Source organism: Eurytemora carolleeae, unplaced genomic scaffold, assembly GCF_000591075.1.
Source record: "Eurytemora carolleeae unplaced genomic scaffold, Eaff_2.0 scaffold790, whole genome shotgun sequence".
Taxonomy (NCBI): Eukaryota; Metazoa; Arthropoda; class Copepoda; order Calanoida; family Temoridae; genus Eurytemora; species Eurytemora carolleeae.
In genome coordinates, this window is record NW_019396709.1 from 40,295 (window position 1) to 55,629 (window position 15,335).

The window sequence follows — 15,335 nt, forward strand, 5'->3', positions numbered from 1 at the left end:
CCCCTTCCCCCGCCTTGTTATGACTAAGATTGCAAATTTTCTAGTTTGCTGGTGGTGGACTCCATTGTTGACGTCATCTTCTTTATCGACATCGTGCTCAACTTCCACACAACATATGTCGGGCCCGGAGGGGAGGTCGTCTCAGATCCCAAGGTAAACCCGTCCATTCGTGGCATCATCCGACCCTACATTGAGAACCAAAAAACTGCTGAATAACAAGACGACATTTAAGCAATAGCTGTTTTTGATGTTCCTAAAAAGCAAATAGTGTTACTAGTTACTTACAATGGTCGTCGTATATATCAATACAAAGAAGACAACTTTTGATATTAATTTCTACTAAGTTTTCAAACAGCATTGATAATAAACATGAAAATAAAGATAAGCTATCAGCTAGCCACTTCTCTTAATTTACTTGTAATTTCTAAAAAAACCTCCAGTTAGAAATCAAAACTAGGGAAAAAAGTCGTATTTATTGTAGCGATATATACGACACCCACTATATTAAATCCCTTATTATGTGAAAATTGCTGTGTCTCATGTTCATCGGGCTATTTAAAGTCCTAACTTGAGTCTAAAAGTCGTCTTCCTATTCTAGAGTCTTCTGGTTCTCACTGTTGTTAACTTGTTTTGGCCCATCTTGGTTAATTGTACAAAATACACATTTACTGGTATCGGCTGCTCCTTGTTTACCCCGTGGGTCCTGGGAAGTTGACCCATCACATTGAATGCCAAAAAAATAGTCGGACTGGATTGGTGTGAAGCACTCTAATGTAGGAAAGTCAAAGATAGAGACTAATCTACTAAATTCTTACCGGCCCTGTCCTATCTGTATACTGTACCAGCCCAATCTTAGCTGTGTACTATTCCAGCCCGGTCTTTTCCCTGTATCCGTGTACTGTACTGGCCTAGCCCTATCAGCGTACTGTACTGGCCCGGTCCTATTTCTGTACAGTATTGGGATTACTTCTGCTCCATGATTGGCTACATTGCCATACATTTCAATAAAAGAGCGACATTTAAATCTTATTTTACCAAATACGCCAAACTTTAACTGTAATTTATATCTTTCTAGTTTAATGTGTATAAAGGTAAGCACTAGGCAAGCTGTTACTTACGACCACAGTTCGTCAAATAAAAAAAATAACATTTGATTCTATCAGGAAGATCAAGGGTTCCCTCAAATAAACATTTTAAAATTATCTTTAAACAACATGAATAAAATCTGAAGAGCAACGGAACACTTTGATCACAAAAACTACAAATATGAGTTCAAAATGCATTTTGCAGAAAAAAAATATTGGATCACCAATTTACCATTTACAGCTCACAAATGCAGCGATATAAAAAGCAGGAAATCCAGGAAATTTAAAATCAGAAACTTTTGGATTTACCCTTCTGCATGGATTAACCTCAAAAGATAGCCAGAAAGAGGGGTATCATGTGCCCCCCCTGAAAAGGGCCTCAGAGACAAAGTGCAAATCGTGTAATGCATGTTCATCAACGAGGTCAAAGTATATAGAGTGAGGATGTACTAATTATACAGGCCGTGTACTACACCTTCAAAGGGTCAATCTGTGTATTACAGTACGTGGGGGGATTTCTAAAAATATTTTTTTCGCTTGAACAGAAATTGGTTTACAATAAAGAAAACTTAAATGGTACATAGACATTTAATTTAAATTGATCTTTTCCTTTCATTGTTAAAAGGCAGATTTTCCAAGCCATCTAAATTTGTATTATTCCTATGTTTAAGGATTTTAAAAAATTGGAAAAAGTAAACGTTTAAAACGTACGTTTGGTATTAACAACAAGAAAATTTTTTAATTTGCTTAAATTTTATACTATCTAAAGAACCCGTGGAAAAAAATATTTTTTTTTAATTTGAAAAAAAAATTGCAGCCTGTAAATCTAAAATAATCATTAACTTGTTGCCTATATTCTAGTTATATTTCTAGCTTCTGGCTGTTGCTTTTCTAGAAATTGAAGCGGATTTTCTATCTTAATTTGCGGATTTTCAAAAACAATAAATGTTAAGAATTTTTCAATTTTTACCATTTATAAACAATTTTTGACCTGCTTATTGTATACAAACAAACACAGACAAATCTAATTTATAAAAAGATTGGTACATAACAAATGAATCTTTAATTCTATTATTTTGTTTTTCGAGAAATTTTCTCCAAGCCTTGATCTTGTACTTTTGTAGTTAATCGGTTTCTGTTCCTTCGGCTTCAAATCATTTATTACAATTTTTATATAAATATATTTTTATAAGGTTTCCAAGTATTGGAATATGGTCTTGATGTTATATCAAACTATATATCTGCAATATAATAGAAATATTTAAACATTATACTGTACACTTTAAGTATTAACTGTATTCTGTACACTTTAAACTGTATTCTGTACACTGTAAACTGTATTCTGTACACCATAAACTGTATTCTGTACACTGTAAACTGTATTCTTTACACTGTAAACTGTATTCTGTACACTTTAAAATTGAACAATTTATCATTTTGATATTTCTCTCAGATTTAATTTTAGTGTGTATTATATTCTGTATTCAGTATTCAGATTTAAACAAACAAAAATGTGTATTTATGCACAACAGATAGTTTCATTTTGAGCTAAACAATTTTAAAACTATTAAAACTTAAAGAATAATGTTACTTCACTGATTATGGCTTTAAAAAAATCCCCAAATAATCTATTTAAAACAGAGAGTTGGTGATTCTCTGGACAGGGGTATTTCATGGGCAGCCGTAGTACATTTGAATTTCCGAGCCGGGTCAACCTTTCCTTCCCAGTTTGTACTGTATCGACTATCGACCGGACATTAGGTAAATAAAGCAGACACTCCATAGGACTAGCCAGTGCAACAAGGTTGACGCGGTCAGACTTTAGTTTGAATTTCCTATTACTAAAGGGTCAGAGGTGCGTGATTTTGTTCCACCAATTACTTTCCTAGACTGTATTTGTACTTGACCGCCAGGTTTTGTACAAAATTATATTCAAAGGGTGAAGAAACTTAACGTTTTTCAAATTAACAAACTTTTATTGAAAATTTTACCGGCCGAATTTACAGTCGTCGAGCACATACATGCCACGCTATTTTTTAAATATATAAATATACTTTGCTTGTCTGTTTGTCTGTCTGTTTGTATAAAAAAACTTAAAAACGGCTCAAATTTTGTGTGGGACCTTACGTGATCCCAGGGAAGATTTATGGATAGTCAAAATGTTTAAACTAGCCTCTAACAGAATTCGATTTTCATAAAATTTTGAGAAAATCCTCGATTTTTTAATGAAATCCGTGACCTTTTTTGTTTTTGTTTTTGTTTTACAATGTTTACAAAGAGAAAATGTTTAATTGAAATAGAAGATGAGCGGGAAGCGCCCTGAAAGCCTTGTATATATATATACACTTTGGGTGTTTGGGTGTTTTGGTGTTTGTTTGTATGTCCGGTTGTATCCAATAGACGTCCAAATGGCTAAACCGATCTGGCCAAACTTTTGTGTGGGACCTCACATGACCCCAGGGAAGGTTTATGGATGCTTAAAATTACAACAACAACAAATTGTCCAAAAAAATTTATTTTTGTTAAAGAACCTGTAAAATCATTCGTTGGGATGTTTAGAAAGATGAAAATATCCCTGTATGATAATTGAAGGACTGCAGTATGGTTTTGGTGAATTATATTGGCGTACAAAGCCTAGGGGTGTCAGAAATAAAAGAGAAACCACGTCTATTATCCATACTAAAAGTTTACAGCCTTATGGGGCGCTTTGCACCTTCTTTTATTATTTGTAATTTAAAGTCTGGCTGGTTAAATTAAAACAAAATAAATTTGTAAAAAAATATACAGACAATTTCCTATGCTTTGCAACAAAGTGGACATTAACACCAAAGAGATAAAATATTTTAATAGATTTGAAAATGCATTGAAGACGTCTTTTTTTAGAAAAATATAAAGAACTTACTTTCTTCAAATCAAACTGTCATTCATGTAAATTAGTGTTGATAATAATAGATTTCTCTGCTCTTCCTGTCAATTGGAAAGATGTATTTTGTCTATTCAAAATTCAAATCTTCTCCCCTTCCCTGCGACATACAAATTACTCACTAAATTCTACATTATTTTTTCCTTTTTCCTTTCCTCCGTCCTCTTTGCTTTACATTTTTGTAATTTTTTTGTGTTGGGCCTTTTATTTATAACAGGTCTTATTGGCTAAATAAGGCCTGACTATTGTATTATATGTATGAATAAGAGAGTTTTTAAAAATATCTATTATTAGTCGAAATAAAGTTTAAAACCTTTTTTTATCTTAAAATAATGCACTGATGAGATATTTCCTCGACTTACTTGTTTTCATATTTGATGGATTTTCAAAAGATTTGAGTCAACAAAACTTTCCGATCATAGATTACAATTAAATTTTTGGCCCGATCGGCTCAGCCGTTTTTACTGTATTCACATAGTCAACCTCTTCTGTATTACATTTCTATACAAAATACAGATTCATATCAATATGTATTTATAAGTTCAATGAATGCATTCCTGAAAATGTTTTGATTATTTAAGTGCTGACTAATTATCTACTTGTAAATGCACATTGAATGTTTATTTAGTTTTAGATTTCAATATGTATACTTTGTTTCAACAAAAACGATCAAACAAAATTATCAAACATTATATTTTCAATTGGCTCATAATAAATTTTCTTTTGTGTTTTATTTTAAGCTGAACCATCATACATTATTATTTTGTATTTTGTGTTTGAAAATAAATACTATAACTATAACTATATTTAAATATATCTGAAACCTAGAAAAACTTGTTCTGTTCAAATAAATAAGAATGAGATTATATTTTGAGTTTTATTTGAATTTTCTTTCTGATCTGGACTGAATAGCTTTCCCTCAATATTAACTTTATAAAATAAATATAAAAGATTTTAAAGAAAATGAACTGCAGAAACCAGCTTTAAAGGGGCACAGTAAACGTAATTAAAATGTATAGTGGAGCAGGTCCAGTTAACAACGGTATGCTTTAAACCTTTGTCTGAGGTAATATTTTAAAATGGATTATTTTTATTTTCATTTTATGACATTCAAGGTATGTTAACTTTGAGCTACAACAATTAAATGTCTTAAAGGGACAGGCCGGCTATTTAAGGTAGTTAAATTGAGTATGCAGTGTTGTAGACAAATTCTTTAGGATTCATTTGAGACACTTTTTAAAGATTAGTAAATCCTGAGTTTGAGCGCAAAGTCGACGTTCAGAATCGTACTTTCGGGTGGATACGCTTTCTCTTTGTAAAACAATACCAAATAAAAGTTTGCGGATATTTCAAAATTTAATGAATATCTAATTTGTTGGTGGCAATTTTTTTTATTTTGATCATCTATAAACCTTTCCTTGGGTCATGTGAGGTCCTTCACAAAATTTGGGCCTGATCGGTTTAGCCATTTTTTAAGTTTATTGGATGCAAGCAAACAGACAGACACCCAGACAAGTAAAGTATATATATAGATAGATGTAGTAACATGGCACTTATTTGTATTTGAATTCAGTTCACGAGTTGTATGAAACATTAAACTTCTGTTTTAACAGTGCACTATGCTTCTATAAGGTCAGATATTTAAGTGAACGAAACTCTCGAGTTTCCTTTTTACATTTGCCTAGATTTTAATTTAAGAAATCAGAAAACAAGAAGAGAATATAAAGAAACCCCATGAAACAACATTTCTTAACAAAAATATTGGTATTTATAAAACTGCCTGGCCGATACTGGCTTCCATTACAATACTAAAGTTTCGGGCTCTGGACACTTTATATAAAGAAGAGTATAGATTAGATCGAAGTCTCAGGTGGTAGAGATTACTTGTACAAAACCGCACTTGAAATCTTATCAAGGAGTGTTACAGAACTTTGACATATTACGTATAGATAATTATAGAAAGAAGAACAAAGTAAATAATTTTTAGGCATAATAACAACAGTCATAATGATGATAACAATAAAAATAAAAATAATAATGATAATAATAATAATAATAATGATGATGTTAATAATAATAATAATAATAATAATAATAATAAAAATTATAATAATGATGATAATAATAATAATAATAATAAAAATTATAATAATAATAATAATAATAATAATAATAATAATAATAATAATAATAATAATAATAATAATAATAATAATAATAATAATAATAATTATAATGATAACAATAACAATAATGGTAACAATAATAAAAACATTAATTATTAATGATTAATAATTTCAGGTTATTCGACTGAACTACTTGAGATCATGGTTTGTGATTGATCTACTTTCCTGTCTGCCTTATGATGTTTTCAATGCATTTGATCACAACGACGATGTAAGTTTTAGGTTTTTTTAAAATATAGTTTCTGAAAAAGTTAAAGGGACTGTAAGCTTCATTTCAAGTGACCCTTCATGCAAAGATGACAATGCCCGATTCACAATAATACCCTGTAAAGCTTATCAATAGTGTCGTTTTTCTAGATTTAAAAGTGTTAAATTCCGTTATGATTTCCTGCAGTAGAAATGCGCAAATCACTTTAGAAAACCCACAATTAAACACACACAGCTTTTAGGGGTACCGTTGTGAATCGGGCAATGCCATTTTTTGCATGAAGGATCGCTTGAAATTACACTTAGAGTCCTTTGAAGCAATCATATGAGTACTGGATGCTGGTTAAAAAAGTAAAAATGTTTGCCAGTAACTGAAAAATTTTCTATTGTACAGTGTTTACTACACAAATGCTGTGTTTTATATTCTTGGACTATTTAAAAAAAATTGTTAAATCTCATAATGAGACATTTTAGGCAACGTAAGATATTCTACATTTTTGTATTTTTTTCCTTTTTCGATTTTTATCTTAGATAACAATTTTTAGAAATAATTTTAACTCTTTTTCTAGGGAATCGGGTCATTGTTCAGTGCTCTTAAAGTAGTTCGGCTCCTGCGGCTCGGAAGAGTGGTTCGGAAGCTAGATAGGTATTTTCATAAATATTATTTTATACTAGCGGAGCAAATAGATAATCAAGTACAATAGGTGGCAATTCAGAGAAATGGACCAATGATACACGACGTCACAAGTGTCAAATAAGACAAGGAAAACGAAATTTTCTTACATTAGTTGACATATTTTCCATTTTCCAAGATTAAATAAAAAGTGTAACAACAGAAAATAAAGAAAAAATAAAATTGCACTTATTTTGCTGTAAGATAAGCACTTTATTCTAAAACTATCACTATATTAATAATTGTGTCGGACAAAAACTAAGCTGACACTTGTGACGTCAGAATACAGCTGTACTGAGAGTGTACAAATTCTACGTTGGCATCTATTCTACTAGAATCTATCTGAGCTGGAGTGCCAGTTTTCCAGGTTACTCGACTGCCGTTTACCTGCGCTTGGACTTAAATTAAGATTTTGAAAAAAAAATTCAACATTTTTTCCACGGGCAACGCCGGGCCCTTCAGATAGTTTTTTCTACAAGTAGTTTCCAGGGCCCAAAGGTTATAGAATACATCACAATTAAATGTTTAGAATAAATGAACAACAATTTTTGCCAAAGCCCAAAACTTAAGACAGTGTATTGTTATAAAATTCAGCTTTGAAACCCGGGTTTCAAGAATGGGGTTGCCTCAGTTTTGTGGATATCAATATTTTTGTGATGAACTATTATTTTATTTAGTTTCTTTATATTCTCAATGTTTTCGAATCTCTTAAATCAAAATCTACACAAATGTTGAGACCCCAAAAGGAAACTCGGGAGTTTCGTTCAACGAAACTCTTTTAAATTTCGAGCTGCGACATAAAATTATGTGAACTGCCGTTTCTGGGATGAATGTAAATAAAGCTTAGCCTGGACTGTACTGCATGTGTTTACATTCCTCTCACAGAAATTGCACCCCCCCCCCCCCCTTGAGAACATAAGTAACTTTATTAGTGAAGAGAATGGATTGTATTTATTTACAGACATATAGATATAAATGAATTATGGTATTAATTGAATTTATGAATAATCAGAGTTATTGTTTTGTCAAGTCAAGAGAGTATATATTCTAACAGAGTTATTATGCAATTAGGTGCGGAGAGAAAGATTTTAATAAAGTTATTGTTTATATAGTGCAAAGAGTATACATTTTTATGTTTAATCAGGCGCAGATAGTATATATTTTAACAGAGTTGTTGTTTAATTAGGTGCAGAGAGTATATATTTTAATAGCGTCACAATTGAATCACTGTTTTTAAAGTTTGAATCTGTATAGAGAATATATTACTATTATATAATATATAATAATCTAAATGATCTAGATATCTTGAATACGGTGCAGCAATGCTAATTCTTCTCCTTTGTTTTTTCTTGCTGGTCGCTCATTGGCTGGCCTGTATTTTCTACTCAATAGGTTAGTAGGCTCACAACATTTTTTAATGAAAATAATAAAATGATGTACTTGAATGATAATTGTTTGTGTTACCTTGTTCTTAAAGGGACCGTAAGCGAAATTTCATTTGACCCTCTATTAGTAGAGTGGCTTGTCTAATTCACAATGATACCTTAAACCCTTTGTTTGTTCTAGAACTTCGTAGATATTCTAAATTAATATGGCGGGAAATGAAGTGCCGAGAAACCGCGTACACAAGCACAGAGTGTACAGTGCACACTCTAACCTCGAGTCTGCCTGTACTCAATCTTCAGATATACGAATGAGAGTATGATGGTATCTACCTGATTGTTGTCTGGACAAAGGTTTAAAAAGCACCGTTGTGAATCGGACATGTCTTTCTATAAATGGAAGGTCACTTGAAATTACGGTTACAGTCCCTTTAATATCGAATTTAAGAATATTTTATTCGAAATTTCGGACAGAAAGATAAAGATTTGAAAATATGTACGTTAGATATTCATAAGCTGTTTCTTCTCAAAATTTGTTGCTTGCATTCTGTCACAAACTCTGATTATCTAATCCTTATAATAGCCTTAAATCTTTGCAAACTGATGGTGTACACCTGTTGGTTGTATATGTAATTCTGATCTGAAAACAGGCTACAGTAAAGGTTGGTTGTTTAGGTAATGCTGATCTGAATAACGGGCTACAGTTTGGTTGGTTGTACCAACTTTCTGAGATGACTCGGCAGCCATACAGACAAAATCCTATTTATGCAGATGATAATATCACTGTCATCAATATCATATTAACGGTAAGATCTTCCTTGTAATTCACAAAGGTATTCTTTTAATCTTTATCTGATCAATAATGTGAAGATATCATCGTTTTTCTAGCTGTTTAATTCTGAAAACTAACGCTAGACTCTTTAATAGAGAAATTTCAATTGGAAATGATTATGTTCCTAAATAAGAAACACGGACACTGGACAGATTATTCATTACTTTTAGTCAGACAAAGCATTAAAGGATACCGATGCAAATCAGAAATACCATTTCATGGAGGTTCTTGAAATTAAGTTTACGTTTTTTTTAATAATAGAGGTTTCGGCTTGAATATTCCGAAATACAATCCTGGTTTAATATCTCTTAGAAAATACCAGGATTTTACCCAGCCAGATACCCATGGTTTACGTCCTGATATCTGAAGGTATCCAGCCAGATATCTAAGGTTTACATACTGATATCCGGAGTTATCCAGCCAGACACCCAAGGTTTACGTCCTGGTATCCCGGATGTTCAAGCCAGATATCTAAGTTAATATCCCAAGTTATCTAGCCATAAACTCAAGGTTTACCTTCTTATAGCCAGAAGCTTGTCTCGGGTTTTGTCCCTGAATAAAGGTCTTCTCGATAAGTCCCTTATTCTTGTAATTTCTAAGTCCATAAATAAAGGTCTTCTCGATTAAGTATTTAGTAAATGCACTTAAATAGATTAAGATGTACTCGATGTACTCAATACAAAATAGAAAAAAAAGACTTTTAAAATATTCTTAGTTCCATTAATTTAGATTTTAAAGGGACTGTAAGCGTAATTTTGATTGACCCTTCATGCAACTAGGGCAATGTCCGATTCACAACGGTATCCTTTAAACTTTTGTGAGTTCGCCAGATTCAGAGATTTGAATGCTTTCATTGATCAAAACCTTCTTGTTTTCAGCTGCACATTTTAATGTGCGCTGTGTTAAATTAAAAGATTAATTTTTGAGGGTATCGTTGTATATCCGGTTTGAAACTGCATTTTGTGTTAAAAGAACATTAAAAAACATATTTCAAGCTTTCTGAATTATTTTTAAAATAACAAGAACTCACTTAACTATCTTCTCAGAGAAAAAAACAAGTTTGCACTGAATACAGGTTTTAACAAACATGAGAAACTTTAGTTTTTTTTATGCAAAGTTTGATTATTTTCTATTGTGGTTTCATTAATAATATGACTTGCGGATTTATATCAGCCAAGATGATAAAAAGACATATCAGAATTCAACACTTTTAAACATATAAAAACTGCGATAGTTTGTCACTGCTGCTCAATTAAAGGCCACTGTTATGAATTGGACAACTTTCAAATTATGCCTGCAGTACCTTTAGTTGTTCCACTTTGACCAGTCTGGTTTTTCTTTGAATAACTTAATCTTTAAAAAAAAATGGTAATATCGATTTATAAACCGTTTAAAATTAAAAAGATTGGGGGATTTATGGAATAATTTTTAAGAAAAATCGTCCCTGTCCCATAATAATTTTGAAAATCAATATCCGGAATTGATGCTACAAAACATTATCTACACTTTTTTATTCAAATACATTTTATTACCTTAATTCATAGTTTTATGAAAATAAAGTACCAGGTAGGGCGTGTTACCTCAGTGTCATACAAAATAAATAATTTCCCTTTATTAATTCTCAAAAGTATGGAAGTAAGTATAGTAAAGTAATTCGAAAACTTTTTACCACAATTTAACACTATTTTCATTTTCAACTATTCTACAGGGTTTTAGAAATAAATATTTTTAACGAATTTATAAACAGTGAATATTTGGACTAAAGGGATGTAAATGTAAGTTTGAAATGATTCTCTATTCGAAGATGGCTATACCCGATTCACAACGGTACCCTTAAACCTTTGATTGAACAAGGTTGTCGGACTTATTTTTATAAATCTACGAAAACGCTGTTCACTGTTGAACACTTTGTTTCCAAGCGTTTTAAGTTTTTGACTTTCTAGAATTGGCAAATAATAGATATATTCTTCCGAATTTTTTAAACCGGTTTAAAAGTAAAATATTTGGCAATATCAAGGAATACAACTTTACAAGTAACGCATAATCTGTGCACCGCGTGGTTTTCAAGATATAAAAACACACAGCTCTTTTTTACTAGATGAACACTGAACAGTCACAGGTTTAAAATGGTACCGTTGTAAATTGGGCATTGGAGGGTCATAATAAGGCTTATAGTCCCTTTAAATGTTATAGAACTGGTATTTCGTCACACACATTTATTTTCTTTGCAAACTGTCAAGTAATCTATTTCTTTTTTTATGGATTCCTATTGCAGGGCGGTCCCTCCAGGAAGTCCATGTACCTGACCGCTTTGTACTATACGATGACCTGCATGACCAGCGTAGGGTTCGGTAACATCGCCTCCGAGACAGATAATGAGAAGATATTCTCTATACTCATGATGATTGTAGCATGTAAGTATACTCTATTACTCATGATCTATGTATAGCCTGGGGGCCGTGCCTCCCCCCCCCCTAGAAAAAGGCTTTAGAATAAGCGTAAAAGGTTGCAATAGATGTGCATAGCCCATTTTTTCAAGGCCAGCTCATTGAAAAAAATAGACCGCTAACTTCAATAGTTTGGGTGCAAGGGAGGTTTGAAAAAAATGACCCAAAAAAGTCCTGAAAATGTGAAAATGTGAAAAATGAACTTTTTGCTTTTGTACAACTATTAGCTGTTACACATTTTTCAAGGGCTTTTAAAAAATGCAGTTATGAAGTAATAGATTTTTTTCATTTGTGGTTTTTCTGTGCAAAAAGTGTAACTTATACAAAGACACTATAAGAAGAAATTCACATAGTTTAACATTTTTATACTTTACTAGGCTTTTAGAGCGCTTCGCGCGCATCTTCTATTTAATCTTTTAATTGTGGCTTTATCTGTGAGCATCTTCTCTTTGTACAGTATAAAACAAAAACAAAAGGTTGCCGATTTCACAATATTTGTTCGCGCATTTTCAAAATTTTACAAAAATAAAAAACTTTTAAGCACAAATTTTAAAATTTTGATCATCTTCATAAAGCTTCCCTGGGGTCACGTGAGGTCCCACACAAAATTTGGGCCCGATCGGTTCAGCCGTTTTGACGTTTATTGGATACATACAAACAGACAGACACCCAAGCTAAATTTATCTATATATTATAGAAAATGTTTTCTTTATTCTTATATAAATGAAGGTTTAAATGGTATCATTGTAAATCGACCATGGATGGTTTTTAAAAGTAAAATATTACAGTTCATATAAAAGCTAACCCCGTTCTGAGAAGATAGAATATTTAAAAATTTAAATCAACCTTTGAAAAATAGTGAACATGTGGCTGAAATTACATATCAATCTCATGATTGCATAAAAATTACAAATAAGATTTATTTTTTTTCTCTGGAAACACTTTTAAAATTAAATTTAATTACAATTCGAGAGTTCTCGCTAAATTTAAATTCAGATATTAAAAAGAAAAAGAAGGTTGAAAGAATTTTTAAGCAACCATCAACATCGTAAGCCCTTTAAACCTTTATCTTTTATGGATTTTAAAAATATGTTTTTAGAAAACAGGGATTTTTACCTCACAGTCTATTTCTTTATCAGAAAGAAAATGGCCAGAATTAATTCAATTTCAAATGAGACAAACTTACTCTAAAAGAGCCATCTTAAAAGTACAACTGAATCCATATAAACAAAATTTAGTTCGCTATTGTTAATTTGATTTTGCAGAATACAAAGAAGAAAAAGCACGAAATGTCACCGGACTTGTTTAATCCAATTTAATATCTTCCCTCGAAATATATTTTTAAAGACTAATTTTCTGTTTAGGAACATCATTTTTAAAAGAAATTAAAGTAAAATTTTGCCTCTCAGTAGAAACACCCTATACAATTTTGTATTGGAAAATTCCTGTAAAATTTGGTGTGCGAACTTTTTAAAAAACTTTAAAAGATTAAAAAGTTTCAAATTTCTGAAATTATTTAGTATTGTTTAAGGTTCCTAAAACCTTGTCTGAAAGAGTGATGGACTATGTTGTCTCCACCTGGGCAATGACGAAGGGAATAGATCAGGATAAGGTAGGTCTAAAGGGAGTTTTCCTAAAATTGGTAGGTTTAAAGGAAGTCTTCACAAAAATAGTAAATTTAAAGGAAGTCTTCACAAAATTGGTAGGTTTAAAGGAAGTCTTCACAAAATTGGTAGATTTAAAGGAAGTCTTCACAAAATTGGTAGATTTAAAGGAAGTCTTCACAAAATTGGTAGATTTAAAGGAAGTCTTCGCAAAATTGGTAGATTTAAAGGAAGCCTTCACAAAATTGATAGATTTAAAGGAAGTCTTCACAAAATTGGTAGATTTAAAAGAAGCCTTCACAAAATTGGTAGATTAAAAAGAAAGTCTTCACAAAATTGGTAGATTTAAAGGAAGTCTTCACAAAAATGGTAGGGTTAAAGGAAGTCTTCACAAAAATGGTAGGGTTAAAGGAAGTCTTCACAAAAATGGTAGGTTTAAAGGAAGTCTTCACAAAAATGGTAGGTTTAAAGGAAGTCTTCACAAAAATGGTAGGTTGAAAGGAAGTCTTGGTAGATTGGCATGTTCTTTTCGAAATGGTACCTTCCACAGTTTGTCTGGTCAAGTAGGAATTAGATAAGATAAGAGAAGGATCTACAAACTCCCATCTCGGAGATTACCATCTAGCATTATACTCAGTCATTTTTGAGTCGTCATGTTCAGCTGAAGTCGTCATGTTCAAGAAGGGTATTCGTCTGTATATTATAAAGATGCTTGTAACCTGTACTCGCACTATATTACAGGATTATCCACAAAGGATGCCACTTAAGAGACAGCAGTCTAATTTTTGAGTCAATGCTTATTAATTAAATGTTCCTTGCAGCTGTTATATTTGTTTACCAAATCATTAAATATACAATGTTCACTATGTTCCCTATTCAGGACAGAAAGCCAATTTCAATCTTTAGATCTTCGTTGTTAAAGAGTTTCAGGTCGTCATTAAAGCCTTATCCTTGTGGGTACAGTGGCAGTGCACATTATTATCTATTTTATATCATCTATTATTATCTATTTTGTATCATCTATTATTATCTATTATTATCTTTAAACTAACTTATTATCTATTATTTTTATTATTATATCTAGTATTATCTGTTATTATCTATTATTATCTATGTTATATCATCTGTTATTATCTATTATTATCTATTATTATCTATTCTCTAGAAATATCTATTTACACACTCCTGTTAGCTATGTGAAACTCTTTTTGATGCAAAAAGGGCAAAAGAAATCGAATTTATCAAACGAATATTGAACACAAATCTAGCAACAATTTACAAAGTTTTGTTTCACTTTTGCAAAAACATCGCGAAATTCTTACAATGAAAATTTTGTTGGAATCATTAGTTGTCTTAGTTAATGGAATAGCTTGTATAAAATGAAGTTTACAAGTAAATTCGTTTTCACAGATAAAGCAACTTCCACTCGAGCTTTTTTCTAGATATAAACTGAGTTCTCCGGTATCCTTGACCAGTCCAAGCCCGAAGGTGGAAAGACTTAAATTGGCAACAAAGATAAACTTAGTATCAGAAAAATTGCAATAATAAAAAATGAGTGTTTTCTTTACTTACTAAATTAATTCCCTACTTTGAAAAATCAGCAATGAGTAACAAAACCAAGAATGTAAATCCTTGAACAAAACTATGAATTTATGATTTATTTTTTGAATACAGACAATTTAGATAAAACCACTCAAAATATGTACTCTTGATTCTTTGTTTACTATTTGAAACTACCCACACAAGTTTCTCTCAATGGGTTCAGGCAAGCAGCAAGGTTCAGCTTGAAAAAAGGATCATCTTATAATGTCATTGCTAAAACTAATTATAAATAAATATTTCAATCCGATCTTGCTGGTTTCTGCAGAAGAATTCTGAACGTGGTTTAACTGAGCAACCATGTTTTTAGAAAATGATGTAATTTGCTTTATTTCAACAACCAATTGCAGCTTTGTAACATTTTTCCTAGCAATCCAAAGCTGTACTCACTATTTGT

At 31.5% G+C, this 15,335-nt stretch overlaps 1 protein-coding gene across 1 annotated transcript in view; it reads left to right on the top strand.

Annotated features, from left to right (window-relative positions):
- The window catches only part of LOC111707645 (potassium voltage-gated channel protein eag), a 66,573-nt gene that overhangs the window by 19,563 nt on the left and 31,675 nt on the right, over window positions 1-15,335 (top strand). The window contains exons 10-16 of the mRNA XM_023480777.1: window positions 45-153; window positions 6,310-6,405; window positions 6,971-7,047; window positions 8,375-8,466; window positions 9,132-9,262; window positions 11,564-11,731; window positions 13,267-13,347. Of these exons, the coding sequence (XP_023336545.1) occupies window positions 45-153; window positions 6,310-6,405; window positions 6,971-7,047; window positions 8,375-8,466; window positions 9,132-9,262; window positions 11,564-11,731; window positions 13,267-13,347 (754 nt within the window). The remainder of the gene's footprint in view (window positions 1-44; window positions 154-6,309; window positions 6,406-6,970; window positions 7,048-8,374; window positions 8,467-9,131; window positions 9,263-11,563; window positions 11,732-13,266; window positions 13,348-15,335) is intronic.